This window comes from Pseudorasbora parva, chromosome 12, assembly GCF_024679245.1.
Source record: "Pseudorasbora parva isolate DD20220531a chromosome 12, ASM2467924v1, whole genome shotgun sequence".
Taxonomy (NCBI): Eukaryota; Metazoa; Chordata; class Actinopteri; order Cypriniformes; family Gobionidae; genus Pseudorasbora; species Pseudorasbora parva.
This window is the reverse complement of record NC_090183.1, coordinates 23,675,223-23,697,403: the sequence shown is the minus strand read 5'-3', so window position 1 is coordinate 23,697,403 and position 22,181 is coordinate 23,675,223. Positions and strand designations below refer to the sequence as shown.

General features: G+C 37.2%; 1 protein-coding gene across 2 annotated transcripts in view; it reads left to right on the top strand.

The window, feature by feature from the left end:
* Positions 1–22,181, top strand: part of ntn1a (netrin 1a) — a 108,049-nt gene that overhangs the window by 53,634 nt on the left and 32,234 nt on the right. For both annotated transcript variants that reach the window (XM_067459525.1, XM_067459524.1), the window contains exon 2: positions 21,184–21,372. In XM_067459525.1, the coding sequence (XP_067315626.1) occupies positions 21,184–21,372 (189 nt within the window). The remainder of the gene's footprint in view (positions 1–21,183; positions 21,373–22,181) is intronic.

Below are 22,181 nucleotides of genomic sequence, written 5' to 3'. Positions count from 1 at the left end.
TACTATGCAAACCTCCAATAAATAAATATTAAATATATGGTTGCATTTAATCTACCTTCATTGACCAACATCTTAGAATTTAAGTTAGACTTTAAAAATGTTTTTTTTTTTTTGGTGAAGTCCATTATCCATTATCCATTATCCATAATGGCAGTGCCATTTGTTTGAGATTTATTTGAGCTGCGCCCTCCTCTACTGAACATGCGTGAATTTGCATTTTTACCTTTGGCCTGGCCTTATTATTTCAATTTTGGTGTGAAGAGGTCTTTACATTTTATAACTTTTATTATAAAAAGGACTGGGAGTTGAGCTTGACTCCATCCTCAACCCGAAAAGGCCCCACAAGCTCATCTTTGATGATACCAGCCCAAACCAGTACTCCACCTCCACCTTGCTGGCGTCTGAGTCGGACTGGAGCTCTCTGCCCTTTACCAATCCAGCCACGGGCCCATCCATCTGGCCCATCAAGACTCACTCTCATTTCATCAGTCCATAAAACCTTAGAAAAACCAGTCTTGACGTTTCAGCTTGTGTGTCTTGTTCAGTGGTGGTCGACTTTCTGCCTTTCTTACCTTGGCCATGTCTCTGAGTATTGCACACCTTGTGCTTTTGGGCACTCCAGTGATGTTGCAGCTCTGAAATATGGCCAAACTGGTGGCAAGTGGCATCTTGGCAGCTGCACGCTTGACTTTTCTCAGTTCACGGGCAGTTATTTTGCGCCTTGGTTTTTCCACACGCTTCTTGCGACCCTGTTGACTATTTTGAATGAAACGCTTGATCGTTTGATGATCACGCTTCAGAAGCTTGGCTATTTTAAGACTGCTGCATCCCTCTGCAATATATCTCACTATTTTTGACTTTTCTGAGCCTGTCAAGTCCTTCTTTTGACCCATTTTGCCAAAGGAAAGGAAGTTGCCTAATAATTATGCACACCTGATATAGGGTGTTGATGTCATTAGACCACACCCCTTCTCATTACAGAGATGCACATCACCTAATATGCTTAATTGGTAGTAGGCTTTCCAGCCTATACAGCTTGGAGTAAGACAACATGCATAAAGAGGATGATGTGGTCAAAATACTAATTTGCCTAATAATTCTGCACTCCCTGTATATATATAGACCTGTGTGTATATAGTCCTCAGTTTCAGTTGTTCTGTTTTGTCTGTTCTGATTGCGTTAATGGATGGTTTCTGTTTTGCATCATTTTCCTGTTATCCTGAGTATTTTGCTTTTTTTTATTAAAGTTCTACTGCTGCAACTATAGATCCTCTTCTCCTTGCCATTGATTTTACTGTGACAGTGAGGTTTAATAGTACTTTTAACTTGAATACCATAAGAAAATTTAGACATTGCCACATGAAGCATGTTTTAGGTTAACATTATTCAGTATTATGTTAACAAAATAATATAAATGATTTCTTACTTATTGTACTATTGATAAGTATAAGATAAAATATTTTTACAAACCTAGACAGGGGACTCTCTCATTTCAGCTCACCTCATCTTTTGGAGGTTGGAAGATTTTGAGAAGGAAATATTTTAGGATGAAATGTGTGTGTTGATATGATATGTTAAGCCAGCGGCTGGAAGTGTATTAAAGCATATGTTTTTGTATGCACCGTGGTTTGAAAGAGGGAGCCACTCCAAAACCTCCAAAATTCACATATTCTTAAATTCATTGCCAAAACTGAGCATGTTTTATTACTAACTAACAGCAGTCAGGCTCAGCAGTGCTCTTGGGCTCCCATGTGAATGAATTTATAATTATGAAGAACCGGAGGTACATAAGTCATAATCCCGGCATTCTGCAGCCAGTGATGAATAATGCAGCAGATATCATCCCAGGAGTTGGAATCAAATTAAAAGGTTATGCTGTTAGGTTGTCATTAAAAAACGTACACATTTGCAGTTCATTCATTTAAATGTCAGTGTGTTACTCATCTGGGAGTTTATGTTGATAAGCATGTAGGCTGAACCCAATTAGAGCTTTTAAAGTTCATGCCATAATTTAACACACAGCAAACACCGAAATATTTTTTTCCCCTCAAAATGAAGGGTGTTCTTACAAAGCCAAGCTGGGTTGTCATGCGTGGTTTTGAGTTTTTGTCTTGTGGAGTGATTCCCTGTTTGACAGCGCTCGCATTTGTGTTGAATTAGGATTTAAAAGGCTTGAGTGAGATCCGTTTGACTCTGGGGTTCACATACAGGTGGAAACAAAAGCTTCAACGCTCTTCAGTTCTCTCAGCATGCTGGGTGGAGAAGAGAGGCACTGCCTGAAATGTGTGTCCTGTTAGAAGTATACTGTTGACGTGTGGGACGTGATCCCCCCCGCTGTTATTCTCCAGTGTGTCCACACCAGTTCGTCTGATCAAAGACTCAGATGGTAATATGTTCTTTTCCTGGCTGCCTCAACTCCTCTAATCTTTTATTTGTTTATTTCATGCCAAGGTGATAGTTTGGAAATCTAACACTCGTTCACTCCGGGATTGGAGGAGAGGAGAGGTGGTACCTCACTCTCTAAACATGTGATTTGTAAATCTTTTTTTTTTTTTTTTTTTTTTTTTCAGGACTCATTAAAAGCATTCCATTTTTGAGTCATGATTTGGCTAATAGCTGTTTATATTTTTAAGAGGAATTTTTAATGTTTACATTTTCCTTCACAAAGGTGCAGACAGCTGTCTACATAAAGAATAAATAATCTTGGACAGGTATGTTTCTAGTCGAAAAAATGATAGCGTGACTGACAAAAAATGGCAGGGTCTTGGGGAAAATCCAATATTGCTTTTTAAAAAAAGTTAAAGTATTTTGAAAACATATTTTTTTGCACTTTTTTATATTTATAGTGCGGATAAATAACTAATTAATTACACTTTTTTGTAATTAATCACAAGTTTTTTATATTGTGTGTATATATAATTCCATTCATCCTATTCCAAATTAATGAAGAAACTTATTTAAGGACAGTATATTTTAAATACAAACCTGATTCCAAAAAATTTGGGACACTGAACAAATTGTGAATAAAAAAAGGAATGCAATATTTCACAAACCTCATAAACTTATATTTTATTCACAATAGAATATAGATAACATATCAATTGTTGAAAGTGAGACATTTTTTGAATTGTCATGCCAAATATTTGCTCATTTTGAATTTCATGAGAGCTACACATTACAAAAAAGTTGGGACAGGTAGCAATAAGAGGCCGGAAAAGTTAAATGTACATATAAGGAACAGCTGGAATTTGCAACTTATTAGGTCAATTGACAACATGATTGGGTATAAAAAGAGCCTCTCAGAGTTGCAGTGTCTCTCAGAAATCATGATGGGCAGAATATCACCAATTCCCCCAATGCTGTGGCAAAAAATAGTGGAGCGATATCAGAAAGGAGTTTCTCAAAGAAAAGTTGCAAGGAGTTTGTAGTTATCATCATTTACAGTGCATAATATCATCCAAAGATCCAGGGAATCTGGAACAATCTCTGTGTGTAAGGGTCAAGGCAGGAAAACCATACTGGATGCCAGTGATCTTCAGACCCTTAGACGACACTGCATCACAATGGAAATGCTGCTGTAATGGAAATCACTACATGAGCTCAGGAATACGTCCAGAAAACACTGTCGGTGAACATAATCTACTGTGCCAGCTAAAACTCTATAGGTCAAAAAAGAAGCCATATCTAAACATGATCCAGAAGCACAGGCATTTTCTCTGGGCCAAGGCTCATTTAAAGTGGAAAACTTTTCTGTGGTCAGACGAATCAAAATTTGAAGTTCTTTTTGGAAAACTGGGACGTCATGTCATCCGGACTAAAGAGGACAAGGACAACCCAAGTTGTTATCAGCGCTCCGTTCAGAAGCCTGCATCTCTGGGTCTGGGGTTGTGGCATGGGCAGCTTACACATCTGAAAAGGCACCATCAATGCTGAAAGGTATATCCTAGTTCTAGAACAACATATGCTCCCATCCAGGAGTCGTCTCTTTCAGGGAAGACCTTGCATTTTCCAACATGACAATGCTAGACCATATACTGCATAAATTACAACATCATGGCTGCATAGAAGAAGGATCCCGGTACTGAAATGGCCAGCCTGCATTCCAGATCGTTCAACCATAGAAAACATTTGGCGCATCATAAAGAGGAAGATGTGACAAAGAAGACCTACGACAGTTGAGCAACTAGAAGCCTGTATTAGACAAGAATGGGCCAACATTCCTATCCCTAAACTTGAGCAACTTGTCTCCTCAGTACCCAGACGTTTGCAGACTGTTATAAAAAAAAAGAGGGGATGCCATGCAGTGGTAAACATGGCCTTGTCCCAACTTTGAGATGTGTTGATGCCATATAATTTAAAATCAACTTATTTTCCCCTTACAATTATACATTTTCTTTTCAGTTTAAACATTTAATATGTCCGCTATGTTGTATTCTGCATAAAATATTGAAAGCTGAAAATTCCACATAATTGCATTGTTATTATTCACAATTTGTACAGTGTTCCAACTTTTTTGGAATCGGGTTTGTATTTGTTGTAATGTAATGTAAATATTTGCTTTATGAATGAAGGCCAGTAGCACTAATAACTACTAATACTGGTACTGATGTCTCTATGAATTATATTTTTTAAAACATTAATCATAGGCATTCAACATTACAGTATAATTGAAAGCTGTCAGTTTCAACTTTCAATTTAAGAAGTTTCACATAAACCCATCATAATATCATATTACCTGTGGCCTTCATATATAATCAATATACAGAAACAAAATGTTATCCAATACTTTACATGCATAATACATTTAATAGATTAATCCTGATTAAAGCTAAAATTTATCTGTTCCCTGATTTCTCTGTAACCTTTGTTCTTTGATTAACATTAATAACAGACATCACAGAAACTGTTTTTTTAGGTTGCTGTCACCTTAATATATGCCACAGCCGAATCTGCTGCACTGTCACGCGCATCTCATTTTCTCACAACTCTTTAAAGGGTTACTTCAGCGATTAGCATAAGGTTTTCTATCAGTACTCCCTCATATCCCCCTGAGACGAGAGATTTATGCATTTTATTTCTGGGAAAAATTACTCAGATGTCGCAAATACCGTCAATTTGCGTTATCGGAGCAATCGGAGCAAAATGTGAATATTTTAATTTTGTCATTGTAGATGTATTGTATTGTTAGATGTATTTATTGTATGTTGTGTACCGTAAATTGTTCTGTGATTGTGTGGCGAGACCAAAGATCAATTTTCAGCTTAGGCTGAACAATAAAGTACTACTACTACTATTTTTGGCCAGAGGGTAAAGACTACAGCCAGCTGAGGGAGCTATTTCCACATGTTTTTAACCCGCACATTGGGGGTGGGAGATCACACACAGCTCAGCTCACAGCTGCAGGCATTCATGTAAACGGAGCGGCCAGCGGAGCAAAGTAAGTGTTTCAACTTCTCAAATTAATTCCTATTAAAAGTTAAGCTTCCAAAGGTATGAACTGAAAACGGGCCCGACTGAACACGCGCTGTGAATATATATGTCGTGACCATGGACCTCAGCTCTCATCACGAGAGCTATTCAGCTCATGCATTACGAAGAATGTAATCTGACTCCTGCAGCGTTTGTGCTGTGACACTCGCTCGGCGGCTAAATCACATTATATTGAACAGATGCGTTCAGTTTTTAATTGTAGTGTCTGTTCTCTAACTGTTCTGATTTTATGAAAATGAGCGCGGTCGCGGTGGGAAAGTGAAAGTGATTCAGTAATCTGGTAGCGGTGGCTTTGGGAGTGCCCTCGTAGGGCAGCGAAGCATTCTGGGAATTGTTGTCTTTCATCCCCATTAGACAAAAATAAATGTTCTGTCTTTTCTCAGTCTAGAAAGCACCAAATTCAAAAATATTTCACATTTCTACTAGATTAAAGGGGTACTTCAGCGCTGGAAAGATGAATCTGTATTTAAACTGGGTCATTAATGTAGTAGAAATGTGAAATTATTTTTGAATTTGGTGCCTTCTAGAGTGAGAAAAGACAGAAAATGTATTTTTGTCTCATGGGGATGAAAGACTACAATTCCCAGAATTCTTTGCTGCCCTGTGAGGCCGTTCCCAAAGCCACCACTACTAGATTACAGTGACTGAGTTTGAGTTAGAGAACAGACATTAAATACTGAACGTGTCTGTTCAATATAACGATCGAGTTGCCGGCTGAGTCTCACAGCACTAACTCAGATTAGGAGTCAGATTACATTTAACGTCATAAATGAGCTGATGAGCTCTCATGATGAGAGGGGGGGCATATGCTATATGCTAATCGCTGAAGTAACGCTTTAATGACCCTGTTTAAATACAGATTCATCTTCCCAGTGCTGAAGTACCCCTTTAAGTTAATTTAAGACATTTAACTAATTTAAGATTGCTCTTATGAGAATACTCTACAAAACGGACATTTTAGCATAATTATGTGTGTTATTGTTTGTTCAAGCGTGAAAGAGAACTCGATACCGGCTGGCTTTCTGTGCACAGAAGACATCATTCTGTATGTGCGTCGTGTGTGTGTCACATAGACAGGACAATCACAGACAGTTTCGTTCTCTTTTGTATTGTTGCTTGAATAGTTTCAATAGCTTGAATAGAAAAAAATGGATGCTGCCTTAATTCCAATAAATATTAGTAACCTGCTAAACTGAAAAAATGAATATCATGCGTTAACGCTAATTTTGACTGCACCAAAATTGTATATAATAATGTATGACTCATATGACTCAATATAATTTAATTTAGATATTGGATAAATTAAATAAACAATTTTATGTGTAGGCCACTACATATCTGAAGCATATTCGAGCAGTGTTTTATGACTTCTTCATACTTTTTTTCTATTTTGAGCAGATAAGCTGAGCTCCAAAAGCCGCTTTAACTGAAGCAAACAGCAAGAGTAGCATGCAGTTACAATCTGTGATATGAAATCTGGAATAGTAAATCAAATTTGACAGGAGAGCACAACAAGCACAGTGTATCTTTCATTGTTGTGTTCTCCAATAATAATGAACAAATGTTTTCCATTATTAAAAACCATAAAAGTAAAACATTCATTTGTTTGAGAAAAACAGCAATGTGAGTGAAGTGATAATTTCCATATAAACGAGAATTCCAGAGAGTGTGAATAAGATTATTGGATCCAGTGTGGTCCTTATATTTTCAAAACGAGAGCAGCAAATGAAACCGACACAAACCAAGCGCTTAACCATCACCAAGCGGTCTGTCAACATCACATTCATATGGCAGTCAGCCAGAGAGCCTCCAAAGACAGGAACAAGTAGTACAGAAAAGGAGAGACATCTGAAACATTATTGATCCATGTGCTAGGTATTAGTAATACCCACAGCAATAGTCTGTTCTGAACAATTATAGATAAAATTATATTGCAAAGTCATCAAATGTTCATCAGCATTTTTATGCACTCTTCAAAAAATGTAAATTCTGTCACCATTTACTCACCATCATGTTGTTCCCAAATCATATTACTCAAAAGGAGAACATTTCTAAGTCTTTGATGCAACTTGTAGGGCTATAACAACTATATCCCAAGTCTCATCATATAATATCAAATTAAATCATATTATTGCTTTTGGTGAGACTATCGTCAAGACTTTCACTGAGGAATTAATACAATTTCACTCTGTTTCTCAAGCAAACCCACTTTATTATAATTTTTATAAATGGAATATAGCCCACAAGGTAAATATACAACAGTTTTATGGTGCTTTCGCAATATATATATATATATATATATATATATATATATATATATATATATATATATATATATATATATATACACACACACTCACCTAAAGGATTATTAGGAACACCATACTAATACTGTTTGACCCCCTTTCTCCTTTAGAACTGCCTTAATTCTATGTGGTGTTTATTCAACAAGGTGCTGAAAGTATTCTTTAGAAATGTTGGCCCATATTGATAGGATAGCATCTTGCAGTTGATGGAGATTTGTGGGATGCACATCCAGGGCACGAAGCTCCTGTTCCACCACATCCCAAAGATGCTCCATTGGGTTGAGATCTGGTGACTGTGGGGGCCATTTTAGTACAGTGAATTTATTGTCATGTTCAAGAAACCAATTTGAAATTATTCGAGCTTTGTGACATGGTGCATTATCCTGCTGGAAGTAGCCATCAGAGGATGGGTACATGGTGGTCATAAAGGGATGGACATGGTCAGAAACACTGCTCAGGTAGGCTGTGGCATTTAAACAATGCCCAATTGGCACTAAGGGGCCTAAAGTGTGCCAAGAAAACATCCCCCACACCATTACACCACCACCAGCAGCCTGCACAGTGGTAACAAGGCATGATGGATCCATGTTCTCATTCTGATTACGCAAAATTCTGACTCTACCATCAGAGCTTGTGCAAATTGTAGCCTTTTTTTTTCTATTTGTAGTGGAGATGAGTGGTAACCGGTGGGTCTTCTGCTGCTGTAGCCCATCCGCCTCAAGATTGTGTGTGTTGTGGCTTCACAAATGCTTTGCTGCATACCTCGGTTATAACGAGTGGTTATTTCAGTCAAAGTTGCTCTTCTATCAGCTTGAATAATCGGCCCATTCTCCTCTGACCTCTAGCATCAACAAGGCATTTTCGCCCACAGGACTGCCGCATGCTGCATGTTTTTCCCTTTTCACACCATTCTTTGTAAACCCTAGAAATGGTTGTGTGTGAAAATCCCAGTAACTGAGCAGATTGTGAAATAATCAGAATGGCCCGTCTGGCACCAACAACCATGCCACTCTAAAAATAGTTTAAATCCCCTTTCTTTCCCATTTTGACATTCAGTTTGGAGTTCAGGAGATTGTCTTGACCAGGACCACACCCCTAAATGCATTGAAGCAACTGCCATTGTTTGATTAGATAATTACATTAATGAGAAATTGAACCGGTGTTCCTAATAATCCTTTAGGTGAGTGTATACATATATATATATATAGCTAAAAAATCTTAATCTTAATATTTTTGCATAATTAAAACATCTAAAACACTACAAAAAAGACAAAAACATTTTTTTAATTAATTTTAATGGCATGAAAAGAAGTGATCAGTAGAGTTTTCAAAAATGCATCCTTTTTTGTTTCATTTTCAAAAAGAAAGTCGTACAGGTTCGGAACAACATAAGGGTGAGTAAATAATGACGGATAAAAAAAAAAGGAAAAAAGTTTGACACTGTCAGAAAAAATATATTGCATGAAGTTAACAAGCTTCGATTTTATTGAATTTATTACTCTCAGTCTCTGCAACCAAACCACTGAATATCTTTGGCTGACCACTGAACCACCATGCTAACATTCATCATTGTCTCAGTGATGAAGAAATTGCATATATTCTGTGGGGAAACTTTTTAGCCAGTATTGATTTAATGCCCAGAGCAAAAGCCTTGAACTGACGCAACATCCGCAAAAACGCATGTGCAGGCACACACATGTACTCTTACATTCCACACACACACACACACACACACACACACACACACACACACACACACACACACACACACACACACACACACACACACACACACACACATGTTGGTCTATGTGGTTTACAGGGACTCTCCATAGGCGTAATGGTTTTTATACTGTCCAAACTGTACATTCTATTCCCCTTCACTGCCCCTGCCCCTAAACCTATCACATGAAAGCTTCTGCATTTCTACATAAAAAAATAAAAATAAAAAAAAAACATCTTTTAGTATGTTTATGAATCATTTACATTGTGTGGACCGCTGACTGGTACCCACAATTTGATCTCAGGTTTATATTACACTGTGGGGACATTTGGGACACACACACACACACACACACACACGCACGCACGCACACACACACACACACACACACACACACACACACACACACACACACACACACACACACACACACACACACACACACACACACACACACACACACACACACACACACACACATACACACACACTCAACCACCCAAGCACACTCTCCATGCTAACTTCGCTGAAAGAAGACCAAACCAAAACAAGGCTGATGTGGTGATATCCAATATTTTTTCATTAAGTCTTACGCGGCTCAGGGGCTAATCACATTACTTAAAAGGGCACACACAGATTAAAACTAAACTAGCTATGGATGGGTCCTCTTCAATGTTTGTTTAAAAGTCCAGCAAGGATAGCACCCCTCGGCATAACTCCTTCTCTGATGGGCCGGTGTTAGGTGTTGGTATGGAGTCTAGTTCGGGCTGCTGGTACTGACCCCCGGTACAGAAAATATCTCACGCCCTGGAGTTCATGACATATGACTGGTGATTTCTGACACTGAAGGTCAAGCCTCACACCTGAGATGGTGTCAGAACAGACAGACATCACATGCCTGAAATGTTTCTGTTTCTGAAGGATGTGAGTAAATTCTTTAGCTCTAAGTCACGGAATGCGGGTTTGTTTTTACCCCCATTTGATGTAGTGCACCACCATTTTGGTAACGCTTCACCAAGCGTGTTGTTTCATTGATGAAAAAGAAAGAATAGTGTAATCACCTCGTGTTCTGCTGGCTTTTTAATCCCTATTTTTTATGCCTAGGTTTAAAATTACATCAGTTTTAAAATCATATTTATCACAATATGAGGTAAAAATCATCGCAATCTGATACTTTCTACACCCCTCATTCAATTTGTTGAATCAACAGCTGTAATCTCCAAATTATGTGTAAGGGGTGACGTAGTTTTTTATCTTCCCTCTGTCTGACAGGCTCAGTGAAAAAAAAGCCAAAAGTGTTGAGTGCTGGACTAATATCCCTGATAACTGAGGAGAATTACCAATTGCCTCTAGTTTGACATTGTTTATACAGCGCACTTTTACAAAGAGTGTAAAAGAGCGAGCATTAATCTCCCCTTGCTTATTGGTTCGGCCTATTCAGGAAGACCAGAGAAGATTGCCCAAACTACTTCTGATAAAGTGTGTGAGTTTAACACATAAACGTTTGTTGAAGGTCAGGTTAACAAAAATCTTATCCTAAATACACTCATACCTAATAAACGGGGTGATATGCAAACTTCAACCAAATGCAGCTGCATGAAAAATATATATATATATTAATCTATGCCAACTAATTCAAGAGTGTTTGAGGAAATCCTCACTCCCCCATTTTTTGCAAAGGAAGGAAGTGAGTGGTTGCTAGCGGAGATGACTCTGCTGGATCTTTAAATTGTAATTTGTACAGAGAGGCAGTCATTGTTACCAAATAAACACTGTCAAAGAGTCCTACATTACAAAACAAATATATGAATGGACATTAAGTATTGATTGGAGTTGAAATAATGTGATTATGTGAGAAGAAAAGACTATTAGTGACATGGAGCTAGCAAAATAGAGGAAACATACAGAACATATACAGTATTGGTCAAAAGTTTGGAAACATTAGTATTTTTAATCAATCAATCAATCAATCAACCTGATTTATATAGCTCTTTTACAGTGACGATTGTTTAAAAGCAGCTTCACAGTGTTAAACCGGACACTGTTGCAATAAAATTGCAACAAATATTGCAACAAAATTTGATTTGGCTGTACAGTCGTTCTGGAGAAAACAGTGATGTTATCAGCTTATTTTGCTCACCCTGCTCTGTGTGGGTCCTAATGCCCCAGTATACTGATGGGGACACTATACTGTCAAAGAGCACCGTCCTTCGGATGAGACGTTAAACCGAGGTGGTCGTTAAAAATCCCAGGATGTCCTTCGATAAAGAGTAGGGGTGTAACCCCGGCATCCTGGCCAAATTTGCCCATTGGCCTCTGTCCATCATGGCCTCCTAATAATCCCCATATCCTGATTGGCTTAATCACTCGGTCTCCTCTCCACCAATCAGCTGGTGTGTGTGGTGAGCGTTCTGGCGCAAAATGGCTGCCGTCGCATCATCCAGGTGGATGCTGCACATTGGTGGTGGCTGAGGAGATTCCCCCTTCTATATGTAAAGCGCTTTGGGTGTCTAGAAAAGCGCTATATAAATGTAATGAATTATTATTATTATTATTATTATTATTATTATTATTATTATTATTATTATTATTATTATTATTATTATTATTATTATTATTATTATTTTAATTTATCATAGAACGACAATGTTGGCAGATCAGTATAATAGTTTTATAGAATTAAGACAGAACTAATTAATAAATATTATTTGTATATTTAGTTGAATAACTTAGATCATAATTTTAGTGTTATGCTTTAATTTGAAATGTTATGTTCATCAAACCTGGATTTATTTGATCGGACATACATAAAAAACAACAATAATCTAAAATATTATTACAATTTTAAATAATGGTTTTCTGTTTTCATAGACTTTAAAATATAATTTATTTCTGTGATGCAAACCTGAATTTCCTTCAGCCATTACTCCAGTCTTCCAAATCCTTCTGATATGAATATTTATTATCAGTGTAGGAAACAGCTGTACTGCTTATGTAAATATTAAGCAGAACAACTGTTTCCAGTTGATAAAATGATAATAACTGAATATCATATCAGAATGATTTCTGAAGGATCATGTGACACTGAAGTAAGTGGAGTAATGGCTGATGAAAATTTTTCTTTGCATCACAGAAATAAATTATATTTTAAAGTATATTAAAACAGAAAATGTATTTAAAATTGTTATAATATTCTGTATTTTTTTTAACCAAATAAATGGAGGCTTCTTTCAAAAACATAAAAAATGGTAATGTTCCAAACTTTTGACCGGTACTGTATATACTGTATATTCATTAATGTGTTTTATTACACACAAAATTTAGGTTAGTGAATTAATCATCATTATCATTCTGATTTTGACAATTGTGAGAATGTCTAACAAAATACAAAAAAAAGTGGAAAAAAGACGCTAACAAATAACATCAAGCAAAGAAAAATCGAAGAACATTCTTAACGCAGTAACAAAACCAATTAGCTCCGCTCGAAAGCTATCGCCTTACACTCTTTCCTCACGGCTGTACATGTTTATCAACCTCTCTGAGAGCTAAGCCAAACTAAAGAGGGGAAAGAGACGAAACGCATCTGGTTGGGCTTTCTCCTCAACCCAGTCAATCAGAAGAGTCATCTCAAGCCCTTATCTCTGCCTGGGGTTTATCGGCTAAGTGGATGTGTAGCGACAAGTGAGAATAGCTTGTTTTGTCGGCTTCACTGATGAGGGTTTTCATCCATTGCAAGTATTCCGCTTCACCAGCCTGGTTGGCTGTCTAAGTAATATTTCATTCTTTTAAGACAGATGCTGTTCCATTCTGTGGTTAAGAAGTACCACCATAGGGTTGAGCTTTTCCTCCCACTTCCAAAAGCTTCCATAATCTTCTTCCGTCACACAGGGCAACATTTAAATTATGATCATGCTTTCAAGGCAGATGACAGGACTAGATTACTGAGTCTGAAAGCACTTCAAAGGTACGGGAACGCATGCAGGCCGAACAAGGTGTGAGAGTGGGGGTCAGAGATGCAAAATGTAAATGAAAGAAGGGCAAAATGAGCAAACCTGAAGCAAAAGTAAACTCTCAGAAAAAAAGGTACAGTGGAGGTAATATTTTGTTTCTTGGGGAACAAAGTGTATAACTGTACCTTTAACTCTTTCCCTGCCAGCGTTTAAAACATTTTTTTTCACTGCCAGGGTTTTTGACCATTTTCACCAAATATTTAACATCCCATAGAATATTTTGTTTTATGAATATCTGAGTATGCAATATATCAAAAGAAAGAGCTGACCCTCTTCTTTTCAACAACAACAACAACAACAACAACAACAACAACAACAACAACAAAACATTTTATTCTAGCTTCTGGCATTCCTTTTTTATCAACACTTAAATATGAGTAAGTTTCATAAAAAAAGCAACATTTTGAACAAAAAGCTGAGAAAATCAAGTTTTTGTGAAATACTGTTTCCAGATCAGATTCAGAACGATGATGATCAAACACAGATGGAGGAGATCGAGTCCATCAACACCCCTAATACTTGCACAGCCCTGTAGCTCAACCTGGGGTCCACATTTCATTCACTAATATTAGACACTTTTGATTTGTATGATGCTTAATGTTGATGATCACGTTATTTTTCATATGCATATGATTACATACGCATGTGTTATGATCAGGAGATTCAGTACTCATTCAGGAGATGCATAATAGCGCCCCCTAGCGTCCGACAGTAAAAACAAGGAAACACGGAAAATTCTGTTTTTGGCCTGGATGTTTTCTCACAAATAACGGAAAATTCAGTGTTTGGCAGAGAAAGAGTTAAAGGTACACAATTGGTCCTTAGGGTACAATTATTCCTCTACTTAGAGCAGCAAGTTCGGTTCTAGTGAGTCGGTGTCCTGCAGAGTTTGGCTCTAACCCTGAAAGACATCTCTTATTGGGAATTAACAGGTTTAGATGTTGATGTTTTATTGAAAAGGTTTGATCACCATTATGGTGATCAGCGTTTCCTTTATTTGGCCAGTTTGACTCTTGCCTTTTATAATGTAAGTTTGTGGTTTTTGTTACAGTGTTAACAAAACATAATCTGTTCAAATCAAAAAAGCCATAAACAAAAAAATTTCATGAAGAAATGTGTTTGACTAAACTCATCACTGACTAAAATTGTTAATAAATAATAATCACCAACAATACACCAACCGTAGATTAGACATTCTGAATTTAGATTTTTAAATAAATTCTAGGGGGGAAAAAAGCTTAGACGCACACAGATATCAAGAATCAGCATAAGAATCTCAACAATGGTGACATACTTAATGCTGCAATGCATGATGGAAGCCATGAGTTTTATACAGTGGTGGCTTTGGAGCAGAACTTGCCTACCCCTGACTTAGAGGTCCAAAAATGTTCCCTTAAAAGTATCACCCCGGTGATGGCCACTTGCACTTTTAAAAGGTACAATTTTGTACTCTATTTTTTTTTTTTTTTTTGAGAGTGAAGGGAAACAAAATGCATCTGACAGTGAGTTGATTGTGGGTGGACGACATAATGTACAGCCGCTTTGTATTCGCTCCCATTGAGAGGCAGCCACCCTGAATCCTGCATGCCTGTAAAAGAGCAGGTGCGAGCAGAGAGTATGCTTCATGTTTTCATAAAGACAGGGTCGTATCACAACAATCACAATCTTTATAATGAGGAAACCAGATGTGGTAGAGCACCAAAACAGCTTTCCCCAGCTGTCCTATGTGTGTTGAAGTTGTTTTTTCATCACTGAGGGCAAGAGGAAACAGCATGAGCCAAATACTACCAATAGCCTCACATGTTGACAGGGCAATTTCCTTTCATAAAATAAATTCTGTAGGTGCATGGTTCATGGTGATGCTACAACGTGTTATGCTCTTCTATGTGCACTGCTATGCTCATAAAAAAAATTATTAATAAGAAATTAAACCACATTTTTGCTTATTCCTTTTGCAGCATGCATGTTGACTGTAGCAACTGCAACAAATTACGATCTAAGACAGCGCACGCTGTCCAATCCAAATAAAACATCACTTCTTTTACCACAGATTGTTTTAAATCATGTTATGAAGAAAGAAAGAAAGAATACAACTAAAAGGTTTTGTGGTGATGTCATTGTAATAACATATTTTTCTCATTACTTTGGTAAAACATGCTTTTGTGATTAGTTTTCTCAGTTTTATGTCTCTCCAATAGCAATATAAGGAATTTGTGTGCCTTCAAAAAGTAATAAAACGTGGTACAATTTAGATTTTCGGAGAAAACTACTTGGATTTTCTGTTTATCAATATGTTCAGAAAGTCTGTCGAAATTTTAAAAAGCCAGAGGCCGCATTAGTGGATTGCATTTGCCTTGTTAGCAAAAGTGAATAATCCATAGCTGGAGGGTAGGAAGGATCAGTTTCCACTGGGATCCAAACAAGCAGGCAGAATTAATACCAACAGTATGCCTATTTGAAAGCAAACAAGCCGTGCATGGAGTAAGTTTGAAGAGGAGACACTTCTAGGACAGGTCAAATTATCATTCTTTATGTCCTGCAGGCATCTCAAAACCTATTCCAAGAATTAATATTTTTTGGCAGCAAGTAGAATATCTGTGGCGATGAGCCAAGAGTATTTTTTTAGGAGACATTGAGTGGAGTTTTTCTAAAAGAAAGTTAAGTCGCTCTACTAAATACATATAATTGTACTCCGTTAAACAGGCAAAAGACTAAGTGTCAAAATCAGAATGAAAATCTGATTGTTCCTTAAAGTCGTCATGACCGTTCTTATTTTTTATGTAATATTGCAGTGTTTATTATGAAGGATTTATTGCACCTCATGCACTTCATTCTTTTCTTTTTTTACTCATGTTCCCTCATAATCTTTAATCAAAAACGTTAACCTTTACTCCCCCGTTGAAACATTCTCTTCCTGTCATGTGCTCTGGCGCGAGGGCGGGGCTATCGCACTCTGTCTCGTTTCTGTCTCTATTTTGTTTGCAACGCCCAACTTCCAACAATCCATTAAATTCCCGAAGGATGAAATCAAGCCCTGCCCAACATTTTGTCTCATTTCAGAAGGCGTTTCACTCGGATATACAACTCTGGAAAAAATGAAGAGACCACTTAACATTGAGGAATCCATTTTAAGTGATCTCTTAATTTTTTTCAGAGATGTACATCACAAAAGGGAAAATAGGACAATCGCAACCTCCATTTCATGCTGACTAAAACCAAAACTGCAAGGAAATATAATACCCTGAAAGGCAAAATGTAGTAACTGCACATATAGTTAAAATTAAGAACTCAACATTTCCCCTTTGTCTAAATACCGAAATTATGAGATTTAGGGCCAAATTAAAAAACAGCTTGCACAAACCATATGTTGTTGCTATTGTCATGATTTACTAAAGACAGTAAAAAATTAGTGATGAAAAGGTATTTATTTTTGCGGCTGATCGGATAGCTTATGCAATTTTACGAGGTTTCCTTTTATACCGAAAATCTGGGAAGAGAGTACTTAAATGAATCATACAAGGTGATTTACTAAGGTTTGTGCTATTTCCTGGCATTTGCTCTTGCCCCCAAAAAAACATGTCTTAAACCAGACGCTAATTTGCACTGCTCTTGGTAGATTGTGTTGGTCATTATGGAAATTAATCGACTGCATCTGTGTTCTTTCATTTGTGCATCATCAGATCACGCTGAGAGCATTTCCCTTTTTTGTGTATTTTGGGAACTAGGCTCTCACGCTTATTCGCCCTGTTTAGTAAATCTGGCCCTATATTGTGATTATTTTATTCTGTTCATAGCTTGAATTTCTTGTAATAAAAACAAACGTGCATGTAGTTTGTTATAATCCAATAGCTTCAGTGAATAGTGTGTGTGTCTCTCTATTTGGAACAAAAGACCTGTTATGAAAAAGACTAATACAGTACAACATTTGGTAACACCATTTTACAGTATCCTTGTTACATATGTTATATGTTAACTACCATAGTAATAACAGTAATTTATGCATAATTACATGCAACTAACCCTCAGCCAAACCCTAATCCTACCATAACCCTTTTGTAAGTACATGTTAATTAATATTACTCAGCTCTTAAATATTCTGGTAATATTGCACTGTAACAATAACACCTATAAAATAAAATAAAGTGTAACCCAAAAGTTTTATTAAAACATGTTCAATTTGCACCCTATTTTTTTTCAGTATGTGCATTTATATAGTTATATATAGTTCCTAGATGCAAAACAGCAATGTAAAATAATATGCTACCAATGCTCCTCTAATATACATAACTCAATAGTGGGAATAAAGTTTTTGCTACCAATATAAAGTAAATAATTCTCAAATAATAATTTCATAATTAAAATGTTGGCTTTTATGCATGGTAAATATGAAGCTGCCTTTATTTTAGAAAGGGGTCCATATTTGGGGTTCTTGGCATCAAAAAGTATTCAACTATCCAATTGTTAAGGCTGACGTCACACGGCAGCGCTTCCGGGTCCAAATGCTCTATCTTACACAAGAAAATCTACAAACGGTGCTAATATACACACACAATGTGGTGTGATACTACAAAAAAAGCTATAATCATAACCTTTTTCTCCATACCAAAATTCCCAATGGCCAGACAGTGATTCATCTTTTTTAAATCGTTAAATTATTAATGTATGTGACGCTGTGAGCACAGAGACTGTTGTGTAGACTGTAAGTATTTAAAATGTTAAACTTTTTAAAAGTTTGATGTTTAATATGAATAAATAGCGGGCGCTCATAAACGGGTGTCGATGGCATTTTCAAGTGAAACGAGTTGAGGCTTGGACCCAGAAACGGCGTTCCTTATATCACGACATAACAAGCGGATAATTATAAAATAAAACTTTAAAGCCATTTTTCCAGTGTTGTTGTATACTGAATTTGGTTTTGTAAGCTGTTATGCCCTCTCATCAAAATGCTTATTTTGTCTTGAAGTCTCCTAGCATCAGACCAAATAAACACTCTGTTGAAGTTGCTCGGAGAATGTGCATCAGCTATGACTTGCCAACAGTTGCCTGCGCTTGAACAGCCCAATAGCATTTTGGTAGGAGGGCTGGGATTTATTGTTGAATAATACATGAGGAGGAGCCACACCAATGTCTCACCCAGACTTAATGAAAGAGAACATGTCTGCACACAAATCAGTCATGAATAAACATCAGACAGTAATTAAACTTGGTGGCAGCAACTTTATTCATTAGTAAACAAGCAGGAGCACAGCTTCCTGTGCATGGTGAGAATTGGGAATGGAATGGTAATTGGAGGCCCTGTCTGATATCGTTTGGCATCATTGGGAAAGAGCAGTCCTGGTCAGAGAAAAAGCTCAGAAACTGACCTCATTACCAGAAGTTAATTCCCTGGCACTTCATTAGCTGCAGTGGGTAAAGACACAGCTGTCCAACTGAGGCCTGTATCTCTACTATATGATGATTAGAAAACGTTAGTTCATTCCTGATTTTGACTATCTAATGACTTTTAAGCATGTAGAGTGCCTACAGGTGCTACTCAACAGAACTCTGAAAAATAACTAAAAGATTTAAAATAAAATCAGTTCATTTTTAATGTGTATGTCTCAAGGTTAATATAGCTTTGTGTGCTTAAATCTTTATAGTTTACGTTGGAAATAATATCAACCTGAAGATGTGTTTCAGTTGATGCTGTAAAATTAAATAAATATGAAATAAATGTATGCATTAAATTTGGCAATAAAGACATTAAGAATGTTACAAAAGATTTCAATTTCAAATAAACTGTTCTTTTGAAACTTCTATTCTTCAAATAATCAAATGAACTTTATTTATAGCGTTTTTTACAAGTCCCATTGTTTTAAAGCAGCTTTACAGTGTTAACAGGAAAATAATGCAACAGAAATTGATTTGGCTGTACTCTGGAGAAAACGGTGATGTTATCCAGCTAATTTCAATTATCATATAGTGTCAATGCAGGCAGATGAGTAATATCGTTTAAATTTAGGTGTCCCCAAATGAGCAAGCCAAAAGCCAAAGGTGACGGTGGCAAGAATCCAAAACTCCTTTAGGGTCAGAATGGAGAAAAAAAACCTTGGGAGGAACCAGGCTCAGTCAGGGTGCCGGTTCTCCTCCGGCCGCAGAGCAAACAGATTATGATTATAATTCTGGCAACATTGCAGGTCTTAAGTCATATTAGGTAAATAGATAATCGTAAGATTATTCGAAAGATTGAAGTCGGCATGCTGGAGACTGGTTTATCGAGGATGTCATGTCGATGCGGCATTTACAGGGGGAGTTGAAATGACACGCTCTCTTTAGACATTTCAGGGATTCGTTGGTAATATCCAGGCGCAGGTCCACCATCTGATCTGAATACGGCCCGGATTCGGCTGAATGCAGTAAACCTCGGGGTAAATAGAGAGACTAATATTAGCATAGATGCCATTCTTCTAATGATGTAACGAGTACATCAGGTGTTATGGGAAGTTTTCCCGGTTCCGGCTGATCTAGTGAATTCAGCCTAACAATCATTTAATTGATTTGAATTACAGAAATTGATAATGTTCTATGTGTATGCCATAGTAAAGAGATGCGTTTTTAGTCTAGATTTAAACTGGCAGAGTCTGCTTCCCAAACGTTAGGAAGTCTGTTCCAGAGTTTAGGTTTTAAATAGGAAAAGGATCGACCGCCTGCAGTTGATTTTTATATTTTGGATTATCAACTGGCCAGAGTTTTGAGACCACACAAGACGTGATGGAGTATTATATGTTAAGAGCTCGCTTAAGTACTGGGGAGCTAAACCATTTAGTGCTTTGTAAGTAATAAGCAAGATTTTAACATTTATATGATGTTTAATAGGGAGCTACTGCAAATATTAAGTAGCACATGTGTTTTTAACGTTATTAACAATAAGAAATGCAACTTGAGCCCCAAATCAGCATGATTTCTGGGAAAAAAAACAGGGCACAATGTACTGCATTAATTTGACAGAATTTTCCGTAATTATTTTTTAATAATGATGTTTGATGTATGATGTTTTACATGTATTTTGAAACAGAAAACTCTTCCGTTTTAGGGTTCACAGGAATGTTTGTAAAATTACTGGGTAATGTTCGCTTTGCAGTATGTTTTCTGTTATTTTACGGATTAATTTTTTACATTGAACTACAGTAATGATGCTGAAAATGCAGCTTTGCCAACAAATGAATAGATTATATTTTAAACAATATTTAAATAGAAAACATGTATTTTAAACTTGAATCATTTCACAACATTAGAGTTTTTATTGTATTTTTGCTAAGGCCTTGCTAAGCTTAAGAGATTTCTTAAAAAAAATTAAAAAAAATAAAAAAAAAACATATTGTATTAATCTTTTATATATTCTGTTATATTAGCCTTTTTAGAAATATTTCCAAAAGAGCCAGTGAAGGGACGATGGTCGTCATGTAGCACCATGTTTTTTCTTTTCTTCTTTTTTTCTTTTTTTAAGCATTATGGTGTTTTGCTTAAATTAAAAAAAGTCCTAAAAGTCCTTAAATTTGCACTCATACCCAACAGAAAGATTTTGTGTCTGTATTTGCATTTTCTGATTTGATTGCACTTGGCTGTAATAGAGGATGTGCTGTTTTAACTTTAAAAACTTCTTCTTTCTCCACAGCCTGCAATTGTAACCTCCATGCAAGGCGCTGTCGTTTTAACATGGAGCTTTACAAACTCTCTGGGAGGAAAAGCGGAGGAGTCTGCCTGAACTGCCGGCACAATACGGCAGGTCGCCACTGCCACTACTGCAAAGAGGGCTACTACAGAGACATGTCTAAGCCCATCTCTCACAGAAAGGCCTGCAAAGGTATGAAGGGTACTGAATCTACTCTCCATGGGTGCAAAGGGCGACTGGGTTTGGTCTTAAGGGCCCAAAGTCTGCAACTTATCACTTGATGCTTGGAAGGCAGAAAGCGCTGACGCTAAGTGATTAGCTGGCTATTTTCCACACACAAAAAAATCATGTAGTACCACAAAGAAACCAATTAGATGAGCTGGTGACTATTCTTAATGTGTTACCCCTCAAATGAGGGAGTCAGCAGGTCCAAAGGAAGAATTTGCACATTCCTGTGCTCCTCCACCCCCATGAGACTCTGTCAGCATGCAGCCCAAGGACAGGGATGTGGGTGGGGGAGGGGTGGAGGAGGAAGGTTACATCTTTCTGACATAGAGTTATTGGGATTCATTTGGGGGATGGTTTGACAGGACAAGCCAAACAAACAGAGCAGAGGTGTGAACTGATCCTTGTTATAGGTCAGATGAGTGAGAGGAACTGAGGTTAGGGGAGGATGGACAAGAAGAGAACGAAACGCAACTTTCCACAGGTGTGCATCTGGATGGCGACAGCACGCTTACCTGGGAGCTGTCCAGAAGAAAAGAGACAAAAAGGCAGGGTATTTTGCCTAAGCTTTTGCCGCGGGGCAAGATGACAGGAGCAAAAGCTTTGTGCAAACAAGCCTCCCGTCACCCCTTAGCATCTCCTCATAACAAGGTCCATTCTGCTGCTGTCCGTGACGGCTTAGGATCATTTACTTCAAGCTTTAGCTCTAGGTAAAATGTGCTGAAAGTTAAAGACTCTGTTTTCCCAAACAGATAAATAGGTAAATAAATAAAAGC